The sequence below is a fragment of the Strix aluco genome, chromosome 4, assembly GCF_031877795.1.
Source record: "Strix aluco isolate bStrAlu1 chromosome 4, bStrAlu1.hap1, whole genome shotgun sequence".
NCBI lineage: Eukaryota > Metazoa > Chordata > Aves > Strigiformes > Strigidae > Strix > Strix aluco.
In genome coordinates this window covers 49281816-49301997 of record NC_133934.1, presented here as the reverse complement: position 1 = coordinate 49301997, position 20182 = coordinate 49281816, and the positions used below count along the sequence as shown (strand labels likewise).

The following is a 20182-nucleotide window of genomic DNA, read 5'->3' as shown; positions in this document are numbered from 1 at the left end:
GAATTCCTGAGTAGAGAATTTTTGGGGAGCATTTAACATTTTCCTTACTGTATAGCGAGGAACATTTTCTGGTGCTTTATGTTTCTAGAGTACAAGCTTGAGGTCATGTTTGGCAGAGCAGCATGGTACCACCTGGCACCAGTTTTGTTGCAAGACATGAGTTGTGAGAGAATGTTGACTCAATTCTCCTAGCTGTGGGTGTAATTTTCCTGTGCTGGGCTATAATTGAGGAATTACTCTTCCGTTCATGGAATGTTACGGGTTTTGACAGAAATGCTGCAGCAGTGGGGCAGGCTTCTCAGCTGTTGAAGGTGGTAGACAAGATCTAAATACTGAAGAGGATCTTATGGCTCGAGTTTGGGTTCCTTTTAGAAAAATGTTGCTTGACAGATAGCTGTCCTCTCCAGAAGTGCCTCCTTCAATTCACCATACTAATACTCTGATCCAGATCCCATAAGAATTGGTATTGTTCTTTGTCCAGTTTATATTTTAGGCTCAGAAGCAGTGTAAGGAAGAGAGGTCTATGAGGTTTGAGTGAGTGACTGCAGTGACTGAGTGACTGTGTGAAGTTAAAGATACGTAACTATTAAACATACAGTGGATATTTGTAGTGAAAAAGCATTTAAAACAAACCAGTCATTCTCACTTAACTGTGCACATTTGCTTTCCCCTGTTTAACTGAAGTAAAATACCAGTGTAAGTTCAGGATAGCTAAGCCTCATTTACATATCCTTTGTCATCTTGGGGTGAATGAGTTGTAACCTTGGGTAACAATGTCTAGTTCGATACACTAAACGTATCCTTACCTCTGAAGTCTACTGATACCGCTTGGAAACCTGTGAGAAAGCTCACTGAATGCTGCATGGTGTGTGTCTAGTTTTTGCCTCTTGTCTCTTGTTTTACAGGTGGTTGTGTTTAAGCTGTTCAGTAATAACTGGCATCCTTGATCGTCAAGGCCAGAAAGATAATGTCATTTATTCCCATCATATGCTTGGTAAAAGGGCTTCTTGGAGCTGCTGGAGGCTTTGTTACCATAACCCCAAATACTTGTTTTTACTCCTTTGAGGGTTGGAAACCTACATTTGACTTCCAATCTGAATTGCTTTGGCCAGTTTATATTTGTTTGTTAAGATATGCATTTAGTTTAACTACTCTTGCTTCTGATGCTTATACCTAGAAGCATTTGTTGGTGGCATCACTACTTTCAGCTTTTGCTTTGCCAAGCTGAATGGTCCGTGCTCTGTAGTATTTTCTTTGGTGATGTGCTGTCCATTTCTTAACCAGACTGACAACCCCTTTCTGCAGCTTCTCCAATCTGTAAAAATTTCTTTTGAAGGTGAATGTCCAGAACTGTACATAGGGATATGGATGAAATTTTGCCTCTACAGAGTATTTATGTTGAAAATATGATATATCCCTGGGGATTATAGATGAAAGTTTACCTCTGCAGTAGTATTTCCATTGGAAATACAGTGTGTGACAGGTTTGTGTTTCTATATTTTGTGGAAAATGAACTTCCATTGATTTTGTGGGTTGTTCTCATCTTTTAATAGGCAAAAGTATGCAGGCCTTTCTTTTTTCTCCATCATTCCCCTCAATGCTTTTTAGCAGAAACTCTTGTGATTAATAAGAAAAGAAAAAGACAAAGTTGCCTTTTTTACTGTTGAATTTTGCCCTCTTTCTGTTACTCTTTTAAAAGTTTCAGCTTTTGAAGGGTTCAGGATCGGTGTGCTCTGGCTGTGGTCCTGGATCCCAGGATTTCTGGGGTCCTGGGTCACTTGTCAGGAGGAAAGAAGAGCTGTGTCCAACACTCTGAATTCATAGTATGTCCACGTGGCCATTTAGCAGTGGCTAGTTACCACTAAGCCATAACAGATGGTAGAGCTCATGTAGGTCATCTTTGTTTATCCAACTTTTGGATACTTTTTGCTCCAGTTGCCTGGTTTTTGGCATTGGGTCATATTTGGGTGGCACTGACAGGGCAGCTATATCACTGCCTCGTTGTGTTCAAAACGCTGTACAAACACACTGGAAATGTCAGTGGAGGAGTGACCTGCAGGATGGGATGTCTTATCATAGGAGACACGGGCATCACTTTGCTGACTTCCCAGAGGCGTTCAGAATTTATGAACCAACGACATGGGAAATACTGCAAGTACTGGCAGGAACCAGACTCCTTAAGCTGTTTTGTGTCAGTGAACAGAGGATCAGAGAATCAAATGTATGCAAGCGTGGTGCTTGGGTGTGGAGAAGGAAGGTAGTAGAATAGTAGAGTTTTCTTGGTGTGTCATCCTGATAACTGCCTGCAAAAAACTGATGAAACTCTGCTGAATCATTATTACAGGGACAGCTTATTAACACCATTCAGAATGGAAATAGTTCTTTAGGGCCAGGGATTGTCTAGGGCAGAAACTTTGAAGTATCAGCCTGCAGAAAGGGGAGGCTTATTCAGTGTTTGTTCTTTTTTAATTACACTGTAGCCAAACTCCAGGAAGTGGTTTGAAATCTACAGTCCTGATAATGATGCAAGAATACCTCTGTGAAAATCTTGTATAGAGCCATGTCTGATTAACAGGGCACCTAAGGCAGAATAAGGAGTTGTTCCCCTAAAAGTGACTTGGGTCTGTGGTTCCTTGGTGGCTCTTGAGCTGTCCTGTGCCAGCCTTCCTGTTGATGCTCTGTCTCTCTTCTGATGGGCAAATTATTTTCTAAGTGATTTCCTTCTGTGCTGTCCTCAGTGAGAAACCTAGACCTTCACCAGGAGAGCAGGGCTCCTTGCAGATCAGATGGTTCAGGTTTTTAGGTTTTTGTTGAGAGAGGCCTCTGTTTCTTTAAAATTTAAATATAAGAATTTACCAGAACTGGTAAGAATTTAATTCCTGTGGCTTCTATCAGACTTCTTTATTCAGTACATACAGGATTTGCGGGTGCTGAGTGTGTGCGTACGTGCAAGTATGTATGCATGTATACCTAATACAAAAGAGGCACCACGTAATGAAGTAGCAGTGGTTGTACTGCTTTGCAGCACTCTTTCTCACTTTCCCTCTTGTGTCATGCCTCTCCTCTTCAGTTCGCCTCTGATGCAAACATACGCTGCATAACTTAGCCTCTCTGCTCTGAATCACACGCAGTGATAAGTACAGTGCTTGCACTGCTGGGACATGGGGACATAGTCCTCGGTTTGTCTTGTAAACTCTGTTTATGACAGTGGTTTCTTCTCAGACACTTTTATCTTCTCTTTATGGTTAACACAGCCATCCTAAAAGTGCTGTAACGTAGTGGGCATGACAGTTATGCATCTGTTGTCTGCCTTAGAGAAAGGAAAACCCTTTTCCTTTTCTGAAGATAGCTTCACAAAGAGGAAAAAAAAATTACCATAGAAAACAGACGAACATCAAATACACCCCAGTAACACTTTTTTCCTCTCTGTGCATGTTACATTAGCAGCTTTAATTTTAAGGTGACGGCAGTTTCCAAGGTAGATCTATGACAGGTCAAGAAGTTAAAAAAAAGAAGTTGCAAAAATACGATTTAGCTGATTTATTATTTTTTTCAGGGGTGTGGGGTCTTAAACTACTTTGAACTACAATGACATTGAATAAGGGCTAACAACTCCTTAATTAGGACCATGAAAGTGGTAGTGTTCTCTCAAGAACCACTGGGAAGGGAAGTCTTCAGCATCAAGGTTTATCTGACCAGAAAAATTACTTGCAAAGTTGCTCTTTATATAATCTTATTGCCTTGGTGAAACTCCACTAGCAGTTATGACCGTGGGATGTTAGTAAGTAATGCATATTTTAGAATCAAATGGTGTTTTTCTCTGCTCTCAAAATTTGATGAGGACAAAAGCATTTGTTAAAAATGAAAGGAGGTGGCAGGGGTTCTCGTCCTGCAGAGAGCTGCGCTGGGGACAGGGTTGGGTTTGGGTCGCTGATAACCACCTTTGCAGAGGTTACATCGCCCTCTTGTGTGAAGCCTCAGTCATTCTATTATGAAATTCAGTTGAATAGGAAACACAGAATGTATGCTGGCTTCCTTTTGGCTGTGCTTTTATAAAATTGGACCTCATGAAATGCCATACTTGTGGTAAATCTACTCTCTGTTCAGATGCACCCTTCCCCCTTCTGCCTGTCCCAGGGAGATATGAAATAGGGTGTTGGATAGTTTAAAAAGTTTTCTTCACAGTTTCACTTTTCAGCATTAAAATTATTGAAATTCTTTAAAGTCGGTTGCATCGACACGTTCAGAAACTTGAACCTGTAGATACCCCGCTCATTTAGTTCAGTGTCACAGGAGAAACTGAGGGCAGTGTTCCACATTAGTCTCAAAATCACCAGGTAATTTTGCTGTAATTAAGGCATTGATAGACTGACAGGTCTGTCATTCTGATTTTTTTTTTTTTAATTTTTAATTTAGAATCAAAATATACTGGCTGAGCAGTTTGTGCAAGTAATTTGGTAGTCCAGATTTCCGGACAGCTTTCATGAACTATGCTTGGCTTTGTCAGCGCTGTTACCGACTTAGATTTATGAGTGTTTTACAAGCTGGCACAATCAATGTCATCTTTTCTTTTCTTTTCCCTTTCCAATCAATAAAAAGGCAAAACAAGTATTTTCTGTCTGTCCATTTTGTCATGAAGCCATGACCAAGAAGCATTATGTTCTTGGCCTGGCAACTGTATTTCAGTATGCAATCAGCAAAGAACAATATAGAGAAAACAAGGAAAGAAGCTTTTATGTTATACAAAAAAGACTCTGTTGAATACAGTTTATTGACATAGGAAAGTTTACAAGTGTTGCTCATGTTGATGCTATATAAATATTTAATAATCATATATCATAATAGTTTGATAAGCAGCTGTTGTTGGATTTCCTGAGAATTGGAGATTGATTGCTGGCCTACTGTACAGAATAATTGTATTTATTCTAAAAAGTTTCCTTACATTGCTGTGCCATGCATATGCCGAAACAGTCCTATTATCTTTATAAATTGTGGTCTGTGAATCAGATTTATATGATAACATCTTTTGAAGCAATGTGCTTGATGTTTTCTTCACTTTTCTGTCTTACAGGCAGAAACTACGAATGCCAGTCTCTTACTTGTTCACCTTGAATGCAGTTTACCTAAGGATATGTATCAGCAAGCTAAGGTATATTTTATTATAATTTTATATCTATTTAAGTCTTCTTATTTTAGTCAAAGTTTAGAGGGGCACCTTCCTGAGCTCTAGAAGTTTTAACAACAGTGCAGTTTCCAATATCTCAGTTTAAATGGGAATTGTGCTTTTAGCTATGCTTTTATAAAACCATACCCTGTGGTATAACTTGAATGTCACACACATCACACTACAACCTTTAAGAGAAGGGGAGATGGTAAAAAGACACCTAACTCCACAAAAGAACCAAAACCGACCCAACAGACTAAGCGTTTTAATGTGTAGGGGTTGTATTGTTTACATGGAGTACAAAAGTGTTTAGATTCCTGAAATTTTCTTTCTCCAGAAATGTTTCAGCAGTTTCTAGTTCACACTAACAAGAGATGAGTGAGCTGAGAGGCTGAAGTCTGAGCTGTCTGGGCCGTGTGGAGGCTTTGAAGGTGGCCTTGTCATTGGGCAGAGCTGAGGAGGGGCAAGCTTGTTAGCAGAAAAGCCCCCTCCAAAAGCTCTGAGTGTTCAGGACAGTAGGTCTCCTCCTCGTGGGCAGTGCTATCCAAATCTCCTGTTCCACTCTTCTCAAATGTCCTTACACAGTAAATGGGTGTTGGTTCACAGCGACGATGGTACTCAATAGGGTATTTTGTTGCTTGAGATATATAGGCCTGCTCTGTGGTCTGCAGCACCTTTCTTTCATCAAGTGTGATGAGGCCCAGACTCCATAGCTGGTTTTCTGTACAGTGATCCTGTGCTGTTTTACTCCCATGCCTGATTCTTTAATTGCATTGGTGAGTAAGGCTAGGCTTGAGATGCACCTGAACATTTCAGATTGCACATAGTGCAGCTGCACACTCTTTGATGTGAGCTTCCCAAGGGCGCACCATCCCAGGGCTCCAGTCTCCACAGCGACCTCCTCTCCTGCTCCTGGCTGCCATTTCAAGTGCTGAGGGTTTCTTTGATGCTATGTGAGCAGTGAACTGGCATCCCATTCCCAGAGGTGCTTCCCCACTCCCACTGTACCTCCTTGCTGCACTTTGGGTTAGCTGAAGATGTTTTGCTGCCACTTCATGAGAGCACTTCACGTGCCAGGGGTGGAGGTTTTCTCCTCCTGAGCAAATCAGTCCTCTTGGTAGGGCATTGGAGCCTGAGTTTAGCGACCTTCATGGTGTGACACAGGACAAATTTATGTTACTCACTGTTGATTGTCTAGTTTTGTTTTGCTTTGTTGGCTTTTAATTTTTTGCAAAATGGTGTCTGTGTCTTTGTAGTTGCTAAGACTCAGCTGTCTTAATAGCAGCCACTACTTAGAGAAGGAAGTAAGATCCTATTTGTATTTATCTGAAGTATTCCAGCCAGACAACAGTGTTTTCTATTAAGAATTGTACATGTATGTTTGTTTTTTTAAAATTACTTCAGTGAGAAATGGAGACAAAAAACACAGGATTTGGAAAAATTAACTATAAACAGACCAGTGAACATGAACTGTCTTCCTACCGTTAAGACACATGCATCAGTCTGTTTATGGCACATTTTTTGAAGGCAGAGGATTTAACAAAGGAAACTGTTTTGCAGTCCCTGAGGTGAGACTGACTAAGACAGTTTATAAATTTGCATTCTTTCAAGGTTCAGTGTCCTTTTTAGTTGTTTCTCGTCTTTGTTTTTGCTGTGCTGTCTGTACCTGCACTGTCTTTGGTTTCTGCTGAGATTTTAGCAGAGGTCCTAATTACTCCTGTTTTGCAAGCACTTTGGTGCTGAAAACCTTGTCTGTTAGATAATACCTTTGATTAACTTCTCAATTCTGTAATGAATTGTTTCCATTCCCTCCCCCACCACACACACACTGTATTCCCTTGTCTCGCTCCAGAGTTGCTGTTTTATGTCTGATGACCCAATGCTGCTAGAAATGAGCTTAACGGTAAGAATGGAAAATGCCCAACAAGATTTTGTGGAGCACAGACAATACTTACTGGAGAATCTTTTTGTAGTTTATGTAGCAATGGAAAAAACAAAGACCTCAGGTAAGTCCTAAATATGACTGTTAATTGTAATAGAACTTAGTTTTATACGTAAGTGGTAATTTGATGTGCTAAATTGAATCAAATTCAGTGACAGGTAGATTTTGCAAGTCAGGGAAAACAAATTGGTTTAGTTAAACGCAGCTTGTCAGCCACTTTGTTTAGGGCAGAGTTACTGTTAGTGCAGTCCTCTTTATAAAGGTTAATGATTGTAAAGTTTGAACTACATCTGTTTCATTCTATAGTCCTCCATGCTCATGCATCTGCTTAAACAGTATGGAAAGATGTCATGGTCCATCAATTTCTACAACTCCATTTCTGGTTTCTCATTAATTAAATTAACCGTAATAGGACTGTGAAGGCAGAATGGTTTGTACGGTACTAGGGATAGTGGGCGTTGTGGAAAGTAGGGTAATGAAGTAATAGAGATGTGCACATCATTTGTTCTTGTAAGCTAGAATTCCACAGGCAAAACAATCAACTACTTGCAGCTCCTTTATGCTATATTTATTGGGTGAACAAATCCTCTAAATCCAGGGATTTAAAATTATTTATAGAGCTTTGCAGTCTGTTTGGAAAGCTTTTTTTAGACATTTCTCCTAGTTCTAATTTCTGATTGAAGAAGGAACTGCTTAAGAATCCAGATTAAAATAATATTTTTTAACACACTACTAAAAAAAAAAAAAACAATCTTACTTGACTTTTGAGAAGTTCCGTTCAGGACCTAGTCACAGAATAATATGTGCTGTCCTGCCTGTACCTGTTCTGTGATGTGACATTTACACAGAGCTGAAACTGAAATACCCACTGTAAACCTAGTTTCCCTGCCGGTGGGATGCCAGTGCTTTGTTACGTTGAGTTGTGGATGTACGTTTATTCTGATGCTGGTAGAGATTTTTTACATCTGTCGTGTCAAGGGTGCTCACTGTTAACACTTTTGATGGTTATAGTATTACAGAAGTATGCTTTTAAGGCTATTTTCTATTAAATATAATGCAATTTTAAAGTCTTCACTGTGTTAGAGGTTGGTCATATAAGCCCATCAGACTTGCTGTCAGTGGGAAGTTCCATGTCTTGCTCCATCAGTACTGGTGGTGACTTTACCATATTGAACAGCAATGCTTGCTTACCTTCCATTTGTATAATTAAATGAGGCACGTGGTGTTGAGGGAAAGATCTAACAAAAGGGAATATGGTGCTGTGTTAGTCTCAGTGTACAGCACATGTGTTAGCTCCTAGAGTGGGACGGCAGGTAGGCAAGATCTGCACAGGGGAACTAGCCAGCTCGGAAGGTTGAAGATTTGTATGTACTTTAAACAGCTGTGGGTATGTGGGACATCTGCTCACTCAGAATCAACATCTTGAACTGTCTTTTGGAAGCTGGCACCTGTAGGCTTGCTTTCAAGCAGCTAAGTAAAGCACACTCATTATTAGAAATTGCGCCTGGTGAATTGGGAGAGTGTCCTTTTATGTCAGCCTACATCTTCTGATGCAATTCAAGTATAAGCAAGGTCAGGAACTCAGGTCATCTTCCTTCATGGAAGTGTGATGACCACCCTGGTATAGTAGTCATCTCTTGTTCTGTCCTTCTACTCTTCTTTTGGTCCTCTGCATCTTTGTAGTGTCCTGTGGACGGGAATGTAGCTTTGCCAGTGATGAAGGGTGGTTACCCAGTATAGCTGTACTACCTTATCAGCAGGTGAAAGCTGAGTTATACCCATCTCCTGTTGCTCTAGTCAATAGGTTGCTACCAGGTGATAGGACCACTCCTGTTTTAAGCCCAGAAGGTGTTAAGCGCCATCCAGCTTTGCCTTGTCTCCTGAGAATGTTTGCTGTTCAGAGCACACGACCCAGGATCTTACATAGCTGTGTGTGTAGACAGAACAGTTTTTAACGGACTTTCTTGTGCTATTGGTAGGTTGGCCCTTAGAAAGTTACAGCAGCATCAAGCATCCTTCTTTCCTTCAGCTTTGCCTTCGGTCTCCCTGCCTGTACGAAAGGGGGGAATTGTGCTCCGTCTCGGATTTAGGAAATAGTGAAGGAAGATTCCCTGTTGATGCTTGCCTTCATGTTTGTGGCCAAAAATCTTGTTGAGGGGATTTTTACTCCTTTATGAAACGTTTGCCAGCTCAAGGTGTGAATAGTTCCTCCTTTTTACAAGGGTAGCTGTCACACAAAGATTTTTAAATTTAAACCGGGACTGCTTCTCATATGATTATCTGACAAAGCCAAAGTGCTTCCATCCTTGGTGAACTTACCTCAATGTTCCTTCTTTTGGACAGGTGATTCCTCAGTAGATGTGTACGTCATGCATTCTGGGAACAGCCTTGTGCATATACAGGTAATCATGGGCTTCAGGAAGTCATATTTTAGGGTTTTGAATTTGATTGGGGAATTAATTAGCCCACTGGGTTACTCTCCAATAGCAGATTGATTTTGCTGGTGGCAGATGTCACACTTGTGTATTTTTAAAATATGCCCAAATGTCTAATAGATCTTTTAGATGATGAGTTGTAGTTCAGTGATGGATTTTTTTTTTTTTAAGACATAAGAGCTGTTAACTTGAGAAAAAATCCACGAGTTGATTTAGAAGATGAGAGAAAATGGTAGATATTAGCTTGCAAATTTGACAAGAAGATACACTAATACAGGAACTACAATAATAATGGTAGTACTGCTACAAGGATCATTGTGTCTTGTCTTCGTGCAGGAAATACGGCAGTTGTCGCAAAAAGACACATCACCTCTGGAGTTTGAGCCAGTACTGCTATCTTCATCATCTGCTAACTTTACAAAAGTTGCTTCTATTTCTTGTAAAGGTACAGGATAAGTATACTTACAGATAATATGATTAAACAGGATTTGATTATAAAAGGGAAGCTGTTTTCAGCAGATAGAGACCTTGAAAGACTTCAAAATCAACTTGTCTGGACTTGCTTGAGAAGGAGGATGAATTCTTTGTGCTAAATTATTTCCACCATTTTTTGTATATATGCTGCTTCTTATGCCAGTTGAAGGCTCCAAGCTATACATATTTCAAAAAAGGGAAGAAAACATTTACTAAAATGTTAGCTGATTTTACGGTAAGCATAATTATTGAATATGCTTTTTCAACATACTTTTATAATTTGTGGTTATTTTTCTGTTTCCAATATGTTTTCTAAAAGGCTATTGTGCTTGGGTGGTCATTTTCTATGACATTTCTTGGCAGGATCATTGAAGAAGCTTGCCTGAGACCAGGCATGTTTGTGGAAGAGCAAAGATTAACATTTAAGCATTCCTGCCTCCAGCCTATTTCCTATTCTGACCACTAGACTGCAGTGCATAGACTTTAAACATTTATGAAACAGGCTGCTTTCATAATGACATTGGGACTTGTTTTTCCTAGAAAAAAAAGGGCAAATGGGAAGAAAGAAGGGACTATGTTAAGTGATTCTTTTTTTCAGAACAGTTTTTCATTTATTAAAAGGAGGCAGTGTGCACTGATAAGGAGGAATGCTGTGCCAGTGACATGTGGTTAAAATTGGTCAGGTTGCTCTTTGCAGCCTTGCTGTGCATGTGTTTTTTGAAAGTGTGTAGCATTCACATATTCTTCTTCAAGCAGTTTCGAACCTCTGAAAATTATAACAGAAGCAATTAGATGCTTTGCTGCGTGAGTATTGGACCAGCAAACGTTCCTCTTTGTAGTGTTCTTCCAAGTCCTCACATGAAAACCATTGCATATGTGCTTTGTTCTGGATGATGTTGTATTCTCCTCTATGTCTGTTCTTTGCCCCAGCTACATCCTCTGACCATGAAAGTCCTTATGCTGACAACAAGAATAATAATCTGTTGGAAGGCACTACAACACTAAAAGCCTGTCTTTCCTGTCCTGTGATGGAAGGGTAGGTTGACAGCGGATTTTTGTTTGTTTGTTAACGTTCACTGATATTATAAGAAGAATATTGTACCCTACTTTAAGAGGTGAGGTTAACTTGCTTTGTCACTGAACGATTCCAAGGACAGTGAAGAGGCTTCTTTCTATTGTTGCTGTGTCATTTGCCAAAACAGACATGTGACATTTCAAGCAATATTTCTGTATTTTGTCCAGGAAGACTTTCAGGAGCCAGTAAAAAGATATGCCTTGGCAACTGATATCATATAAATGTTGCTTAGAGTCTGTGATAAAATTTGCACCATCCTTGTTAATCCAGTGCAGAAGCAGGATAGTTACAGAAAAAATGTGAAGTCTTTTCTTCAGTCTTCTTTTGCCAATTTCATCCAAACTGCCATATCACAAAGCAGTAGGCAATGTTGTACTATAGCATAGCAAGAGGGTAGAGTGATTACCTGCCTACCTCTTTTACATTGTTCTTGTCAGTTTTTACCCTGATATTACATGTAAGTATTCCAAAGGAAATAATTCTGTTCTTTCTCCTTAAAACCTTGAAAGAGCCTCATTATGCAAGAATTACTGCAGTTCTCTTCACTTGTGTGGACTGCTTATGTGTGCTCAAGGACAATTTCAAATGTATTTCTTTTTCTTCTGTATTTACTTACAGGTATTTTGATGTAGATCCTTCTGCAGCATTGTTTCATATAGAACCACATCATAATACTTCAGGATTTTGGTCCATATGGTTTACAAACAATTTTGACTTCAGCATTGAACTGAATGAAGTCTTCATAGCCAGAGAAACAAAGAACATTTTAAAGGTAAGCTTTATTTCTGCTTCATACAATGTTTTGCCTTTAATTTAAGGATATGATCCTTTGACATAAAAATAGATTCTTTGAAGAACTCGGGTGTTCTCAGAGCTGGTTGAAATCAATTAAAAACAAAGGTATATGTATGCCTGTAACTCTTAGGTCCTGAAGAGATTACTTGCTCAATAGGCATTATTTCACTGTCCAGCTTGTTTTGGTATTGTTTTATTAGCAACTGCTCTTTCATTTGAGTTGCAGCTACAGATGCATCAAATTACAGACCATTGCTCTGTTCTCAGAATTGTTGCAGTGTCTGTGCTCTATAGGATTCAGTATTTCTTCATAGACTGTAATGGAAGTCTTTAGTACATATATGAGCTTTGAAGAATAGAAGGCAAAGCCAATAATTTACTCGTGCAATTGCTTGATTCAAACCAGACAAATCTGGTTTATGAATAAGCACATGATGCAGGCCTCTAATTGGCTTTTCATATATTTAGATAGGAGATTTACATATGTGCACTCTATGGATCAGTTATGGGCACATATGTGTGTGTAATAACAGCAAAAACACGAAGGAAGAGAAAGTTTACATTCTTCAAGGTACCACTTGCACCAAAAATACCGTACGAATTTTAATTCAGTTGCCTTTTGATTCTTTCTAGATTCTGAACTTTGCCGAACCTTTGACTCTACCTCCAGGCTGCTGGAATGTCTTTTCATTGAAGCTCAGTGTGAAAGACACTGTAACAAATGTGCTTTCTAGTATTTGTTTGGCCACAAATGTGGGAGTAATGTTTGAAATACCTCTGCAGATATACTCGACTGTGTCCAAGGTATTGTATTCAGCTGCATTGAATGATCATTATGTGCTGCAAATCAAACTGCAGCAGCCTCTTTCTTAGGCCAGAAACCTGTCCCTTAGTCCTGAAAGAAAAGCTCAGTACCAGACCGCTCTGTGAAACCATTCTGTAGCTTGAGAAGCCCCCCAGATTCTACAGCAATGGACTTACAGTTCTCTAGGCAACCTTAATTCTCTTCTTTGCTTTGTCCAAATTAAGCGCTGAGAAACTGGAATTTGTCCTGTTGTTTTGTCATATGGTCAGTTGTAGTTTTTGTTTTGTTTTTCCAGCAGGGAGATGTTCATTTTGAAGTGATGGCCCACTGTGATACTCAGTCTTACTTGGGAAGGTCTGATTCAGGTAGGCTCATCTTAGGTTTTTTTAGGCATCTAATGATAGTTATATTGTCGAAAATCCATTTTATGTAGCAGGACTTGGATTGAGAATATTGAACTTGTTCATACCAGTACCTAGTTTTATGTCTTTACAAAACATCCACTTTTCTGGGAGTGTATAAATGGCTTTGAGTAACCTGTACTGAGTATACTGTGCAGTATTTCAGATCTCTGATTCCATAGCACATGCTAAGTTACTGTTCTGTCTTGAAATATTTTTTTGACTTAATATTTAAGAACTCTCCTATATAAGTTCTCATTGGTGGTGTCGTGCTCCTTGCTTTCTTCATATGCATGGTCTCTGGAGATGTTGAGGTAGAATGATAAATCTGTCAAGTAGCTCAAAGTGGTTAGAAAATATGCATAATCTGGCTTCAGACTCTGGGAAGTCTTAGATGAAAAACAAAAAAGAAACGTTGACCAATACCCTGCCTTTAGCCAGACTTAAATTTAAAGGCCTTCTCTTCGTCTGTTTCTCACAGCAGTAATTTCATAGATTTCTGCAGAAGACCATTTATCAGGCTTATAAAACAGCATCCTTAACGCTGTATCATGTGAAACAGAAAGAAGGGGTCTCATGGAACTGAGGAATCTATCTCCAGATACTGTAACGCTGGGAGCTGTTTTAAGTACCTGGCTGGCATTTACCAAAACACAGTGTTAGGTATTACATGGACATGACACTGCCCGAAGAGTGTTGAATCTGATGAAAGCTGTTTCAGAATAGTGGGGTTTTTTTAAGCTCTGCTCAGTAAGGAATTTCCATAGGCAGCTGGGTACCATAGGCTTTAAATGTTTAAGTGAGTGTTGTCCTGAATGTGTTTTCAAGATGATGTTTTGCTAAAACGCATTTTCATATGAGGATATGAAGAAGGCAATAGTAGTTAGTCAAATGCAGAAAGGAGAATTGAGGTGACATACGGAAACACGTGGCTTGAAGAATTACTGATACATATGCACACTAGGTACATATCTTAGAAGCAAGTGTTTGTTGTTTATTTTGGGTTTTTTTAATCTATATAAAGGAATATTGCTGATACAAGTGAGTCCTTGTTGCTTACTCTTTTTCCATTCTAATAATACATGTAATCAGATCTTTATATACAGGTATTCTGCCTTCTAATTTAGGATACTAGTATTTGTTAAATTGAGAAATCTAATGCACAAGCCTGAAACTAACTGACATAAAGAACTTGTGCCTGGATTATTCCAGTCATCATCATTCTCAGCTGGTTATTTTAAACACTTAAGGATTGTAAAATAAAGTAAATGTACTTTCAAAATAAGCCATTTTTGTTTTCTTTCAAAAGAAATATGCTTTTCTAACTCCTTTCTGCTTGTGAAAATGCTTGAACCAATACTAGTCTAACTTTCTAAAAGGCATTAATCTTTAGACTGATGTAAAGCCTTGCAATTTTATCTTAAGAAGAATTTGAGAAAATTATCAGCACCTCGAAAAGAGAAGCTAAAATGAAAACACCATTTCTGCCAAACTTGGGGGATTTGTTTTGCTCCCCACTGTGCTATTATAATTTTGTACCACTGTGTGGAGAATAGTATACAATCTTGATACTTGTTGTCATCAGTGGAGAGTTCTGTGTAAAGACTACTGATAACCTAATGACTTTTCAATGGCATCCATTAGAAATGGCAATAGTAAAAAGGACTTGCTAGAGCATACAGAGCCTGTGCAATGCCCATACTCTTGTTTGCATTTAGAATTGCTGTGGTTTTGCAGACGTATTTCTTTAAGCAAATCAGATATGGACAATGATACATATACCCTCACATATGCTTGTTGTAAAGGGAAAGATTGGATTGCCTTTTTAATTTTTGTGTCAGGACCCTTTGCAGATCCTGATTACTCATGTTCAGAAGTAGATTGATGGAAGGAGCAAATGTTACCTCTGTAAAATATGAAAAATCTGTTATCGTTTTAGCAAATCTGCTTTGGCAGAAGAGTCTCTCTCTGGACCGTTCTGCCTGGGATGTGGATTCTGAGCTTGCAAGTGAACTTTATGAAAGATGGCAAAAAATAAGACGTGGGGAGGCCTGCAGGTCTGTACATAATCCGTTGAGGTTCTTAATTCAAGCCAGTATAGTGTCATAAGAAAGAATGTTTCTGTTCTGAAGTATTCTTAATTAGAACAAATATTTTTGACCTTCCTGCACTTAAGTTAGTTATCTTGAAGCACCTGGAGTTTCAGAGGACTCCTGGCAATCCCAGCTTCCATTTTAAGGCACTGCCAGCCATAAGTAAATGTTTCAGATGCTTGAACTTTAGAATGTAAATAATGTTCTGACTAAAATAACCCCACCATAGCTACTTCGCGTGAAAGCAGTCAAAGCATGTTTTACCAGATAATTTATGGAATTGCAGGAGTCCTTCGTAACAGGTCACAAAGCAGTCTTTTCAGTATCAGAGTCTTTGAATAGCTTTTAAGGCTTTTAGTCCATGGCCTAATGGATGCTGCATATTGGGGATGTTGGGAAGGAGGCAGTCACTGTGACTGAGCAATTCTTGTAGAGATGGTGCATCAGTGACATCAGCCCCTTTCCAGAATAAGGAGGTAGAGCTGTGGAAACAACAGTTGTGTTGCAGGTGGAAAAGTGGAGAATGAATTGATGCGCGTAAGTTATACTGACTCTCTACTACTAGGTTACAGCTTTATGGGCTTTATTTTGTGAAGAACATTTTCAAGGAAAGGTTAGTTGATGTAATTATAGGTCCTGACAAATCATCTTTGTTTTTGTTCTTTGAAAGAAAAAAGAAAATAAAATTAACAAGGCTTTCTGGTTTTGCCAATAAAGCAGGAGAAGTATTTTAGGATCAGCTCGCTTTATTCACCAGAAGAAGCCTGAAGAGGAGTCCTTTGCCTTTTTCTTGCCACGGTTGACTACAGAGCCTGGTCTTATGCTCAACTTCAGTGCCACAGCAGTTAAGAGTAGTATGGTGAGGATGATTGTTATGCTTTTTCTGAGTTGATGTATGTTTAGCTTGTTTAAATAACAAAGTCTTTGGTTAATATTTGATGATGCTTAGCATTTTCATGCTGCTTGTAGATCGGTGTTTTGAAGTCTAATTTAAGACACCAGATTTGTATCCTTTTGGCTCTTTGGTAAGTTCTCTAAGATACCTAGTTGTAATATTTTAATGTAAGGAGAGGAGTAAAGCAGTATAGGTCTTAACCAACAATTGTTCGTGGTTGTTAAAGCTTTCCTTGCGTTGTTGTATAAGTTAGATGCTTGCAATAAAATAATTGAACAAGGGACTAGTGATAGGATGTATTGTCATTCATGATGCATGTGGTTATGGTGGGATGGCCTTCCTCATGCCACGGCCTTATGTAACAGAAGTGTGTAAAAGCATTTGTGAGAGATAACACTTGAGAGATCAGCAGAGCAATGTGTCTTCCAACCACACCGATGGTTGTTTCTTTCTCGTTTGTCAGATTTAGGTCACTACTAACCTAGCCTGGGCCAGAACCAGTCATACGGAGATAGTTTTCATATGCACATATTGTGAATTACCTTAATATTGCATTTGTGCCATTTAATTGGCAGTCATTATAGTAAAATTATCCCGTTTGCATTCAGACTTCTGTAAGAAAGGGTGGCACCTCACTAACTTCACTTTCTGTGGAAGAGCTTTGTTCATGTCTGCCTGTGTAAATCAAAATCCTAATGAGAAAGGGTTGTTTGGGGGGTGAGGGGGTGTCTGTATTTTTGCACATGCAGTTCTTCTTGCACTTTTAGCTGTTTTTGCAAAGGATGGCGTAGTAGTGACATGTCTGGTTGTTCCATGCAGTTCTGTGCACATGTGATTATATTACATTAAGACAGAAGCCAGATTGAAGTCCCTTGAAAATGCAGATCACATTACCAGTGATGAATTATTTTACCTTCCAGTTCTCAAGTATGTAGTTTTTAACTTTTTCTTTTCCCCTCCAAACTATTTAGGTAAAATATTTCGTACTAAGAAACCCTTCATCCTTCCCAGTTACATTGCAGCTTCTGCCTCTTTCTTACTACCCTGATCCCCAGGCTTCACTGAGTCTACTCAACAAATGGTAATAACTATCTCAGAATACTGTTTTCCCTTTTAAAAGATCCATTTGCCATGCCTTATGATTGTTGCTTATTATTTATTTTAATTTTTCAAAGTGTAACTTAGGTGGGGACAATATTTTGACCCATTTTGGAAGATATAATCATGTTCAGAGCAGCTCCCTGTATGATGCATGACTTTATCAATGATCAGGTACATTACAAAACCAAATTGAGTATGTTTTCAGCAAGTTTATGTCTGCCAGGCATAAAGTGTAATCGGTCATCTTTTAAGGCTTAGTGCAGACTTGTGCAAGCTGCCCAGGTGAGGGGAGCAACTTGCAGAAATGGGGATGTGCATCTCCCTGCAAGGCTGGTTGGGAAGTATACAGAGTCTGTAGACTAATCAGTGAGGAGGAAGGTAACTGAACCATCCCACCAGAAAAAGTTTTCTTCTTAGGTTTTTCTTAGATAAAAACCCTGGCTGAAGAAGAGGAAACAGGAGCCAGGAAGAAAAATTCAGGTCCAGAGCCAGGAACCCCACTGTAAATGTTTAGCTAAGCAAATGTTTCTACATTGGTTTGAACTTTCTGTTTTAGAACTGAGATGATCTAATGAGAAATCTAGATAAGAGTTAGATGAACAGTGTAAAGGGTCATGGTGAGGTGGGCTAAAGTTCACCAAAATAAGCCCTGGCTGTCATACTTAACTTTGAAGAACTGTGTAGCTGGTAGGACTATTTGCTTGGTTGGAGCCAGTGGGACTACTCACATGCTTAAGTGTAACTTGCTTATTTGGGGTCCACATTCCTGTGTAATTGCTTCCTTAACCTTATTTCTTTACATATGTATGCGTATGTGCATATATATGTGTGTGTGTGTATATGCACATTAATAACTACATCTGTTTGCATACCAAATATAATTTCCACATAGACTCTTTCAGGTGGTTTCAAATGACATTTTCTCTGTGTTTGCACACTTGTGTTTCTGCAGACCTTCTAGGTTTACCAGAAATCACGTCCACTAACTGGTTCTTTTAAAGCTAATGTCACAGAAAGTTGTGACAAACGACTTTCCAATTCAGTGGCTTTGGAGGTCCATTAGTCCTCTATAACCTAAATTTTACCTATTGGTTTTCTTATGTCTGTTTTTAATACCTTCATGTCAAATGCTTCTAATTTGCTCTCAGGCAAATAATCAACTGCTGTAAGTGAATTCTATTTGCAAAGTATGTGAAAAACAGGAATTTGTCCCAAACAAATCATGACCAGAAAGAAGGATATTTGAGTATATTAATGAGATTTGATAATGATTATTTCTTAACAGTTATGTGGGCAGAAAAAGCTTTGGGGCATTTGTGTGCCTTAGAAATTTTATAGCTGGATTGTGACCTTTTGCAATATTGTATGCTGAGAGAGAAATGCCCAGCCATTTGTCTGTTTTCCAAATGCATGGAATCCACATAAAACTGATTTGTAGTGTATTTTGTTAAAATGCAGACCCACATTTCCACCGTATTTCACATCTGCCAAAGTGCAATGTTAAAAGTATTTTTTATTTAAGAATAAATGCCAGCATGTAATAATAAGTCAATGTAGTTCTGACAGACTAGGCTTGAAGTGCTTAATTTTTTGTTTTGGTTTATTTAGGTTCGGCATAAATGTGCAAGCTATTAATTTCACAACCACTGAATTCAGGCTCATGGATGAATGTTCTCACAGGGTAAGATGGCTAATTTTGATAGAAGTGGTCTGACACACTAGAAAAAGCTTTTTCTAGCTACACTACATCCAAGTTGTTCCCAAGTGCTATTTAAAGCAATTTAATAATATTTTCTTGATTCTCTGTCAGGCTTGTGTCTTTGCAGTTAATTTTTTTTCAAAGTTTGAGTCTCTTTTGAAAACAACTGTAGGGAGGGGAGTGTGTGCATGCCTGCATGCATGTGTACCTGTTGAGGAGGCCACCATTTGCATTCTGTGCTGGGACTTACATTTAGCCCCAGGTTGATCATGAAGTGTTAGGCTTTTGAATTGGTGATGTTAGAAGCTCTCTGATAATCTTTTCAGTAGAGGGAAATACTGTCCGACAGTTCAAGGGAGGAGAAGGCTGGATTTCTACACTTTCACCTCAGTCTCACTTAACTCCTGGATTCAGGTTGGAATGTCACGGCGCTCTCTGGTTCCCATTGCCCCATTTTTAGCATGAGTGTGATAACACTTGACTGTGTCACCAGTGCTGAGCTGTGGTTATACCCTGACATGTTGTGTCATGGATAACAGAAGTAGAGAAGATCCTGTGTCAGGGATGTTGGCATATTCTGACGACCAGAGTACTGTCCAGGGTACCTGGAGAATTTCTTGTTAAGACTTCTTGTTTGTGCAAAAGCCTGGAATTTACATACTTTCCTTGCTGTTTGGGCATGCTGCAGCCACATCTTTAATGTCCTGTGTAGATACACATTTCTGCACATACGCTTTAAGACCTTAATGAAAGATTAGTACCTTATAAAAAGAAAAGACTATGTTTGCTACACTAATCAAGGCTGACCTTTCCTTTCTGGCAACAGTTGTAAGAGTTGTTGTAAAAGAGAGGAGACAGCAGTTCATAAATCCTAGCCTGTAAGCACACACTGAAAAAAAGAAGGTAGCTCCACTAGTACATGGGTAGGACTGAGTTTCCACCATACTCTTGACCAAATGGAAAAATAGTGGTAGATCTTTACATCAGTCTGTAATATCTGGTTTTCATTAGAGACTTGAAGAGCTAGGGGGAACATGTATGCTGAGATAGATATTCAGCACATACGAGACTGATCTTGGCTTGTTAACCAAATCGCTAGTGGCTAATATTTACATTTTTGAATTTGTCATCATTTCCCTAGTCACTTTATGTACATGTGTAGTGAATTGTTAGGCTCACATTTGAGTGCATGTGTACCTTTGTTTGTAGGGAGTGACAGAGTGAAGTTTGCAAATGCCACACGTGGTTTGCTTTTAATAAATATTGACTGTTAAGTGCAGGTTCTGAAACTTTTTTGTATGTT

At 39.0% G+C, this 20182-nt stretch overlaps 1 protein-coding gene across 8 annotated transcripts in view; it reads left to right on the top strand.

The window, feature by feature from the left end:
* The window catches only part of TMEM131L (transmembrane 131 like), an 83432-nt gene that overhangs the window by 40919 nt on the left and 22331 nt on the right, over positions 1-20182 (top strand). For 4 of the 8 annotated variants that reach the window (XM_074822985.1, XM_074822982.1, XM_074822987.1 and 1 more), the window contains 12 exons: positions 5072-5149; positions 7017-7170; positions 9450-9508; positions 9878-9986; positions 10946-11051; positions 11709-11862; positions 12519-12689; positions 12986-13055; positions 15031-15148; positions 15902-16043; positions 17051-17160; positions 18789-18861. In XM_074822985.1, coding sequence (XP_074679086.1) covers positions 5072-5149; positions 7017-7170; positions 9450-9508; positions 9878-9986; positions 10946-11051; positions 11709-11862; positions 12519-12689; positions 12986-13055; positions 15031-15148; positions 15902-16043; positions 17051-17160; positions 18789-18861 — 1344 coding nt within the window. Of the gene's footprint in view, positions 1-5071; positions 5150-6568; positions 6733-7016; positions 7171-9449; positions 9509-9877; positions 9987-10945; positions 11052-11708; positions 11863-12518; positions 12690-12985; positions 13056-15030; positions 15149-15901; positions 16044-17050; positions 17161-18788; positions 18862-20182 lie in introns of those variants that run through there. The other 4 variants (XM_074822986.1, XM_074822983.1, XM_074822989.1 and 1 more) reach the window with 3 other exon arrangements.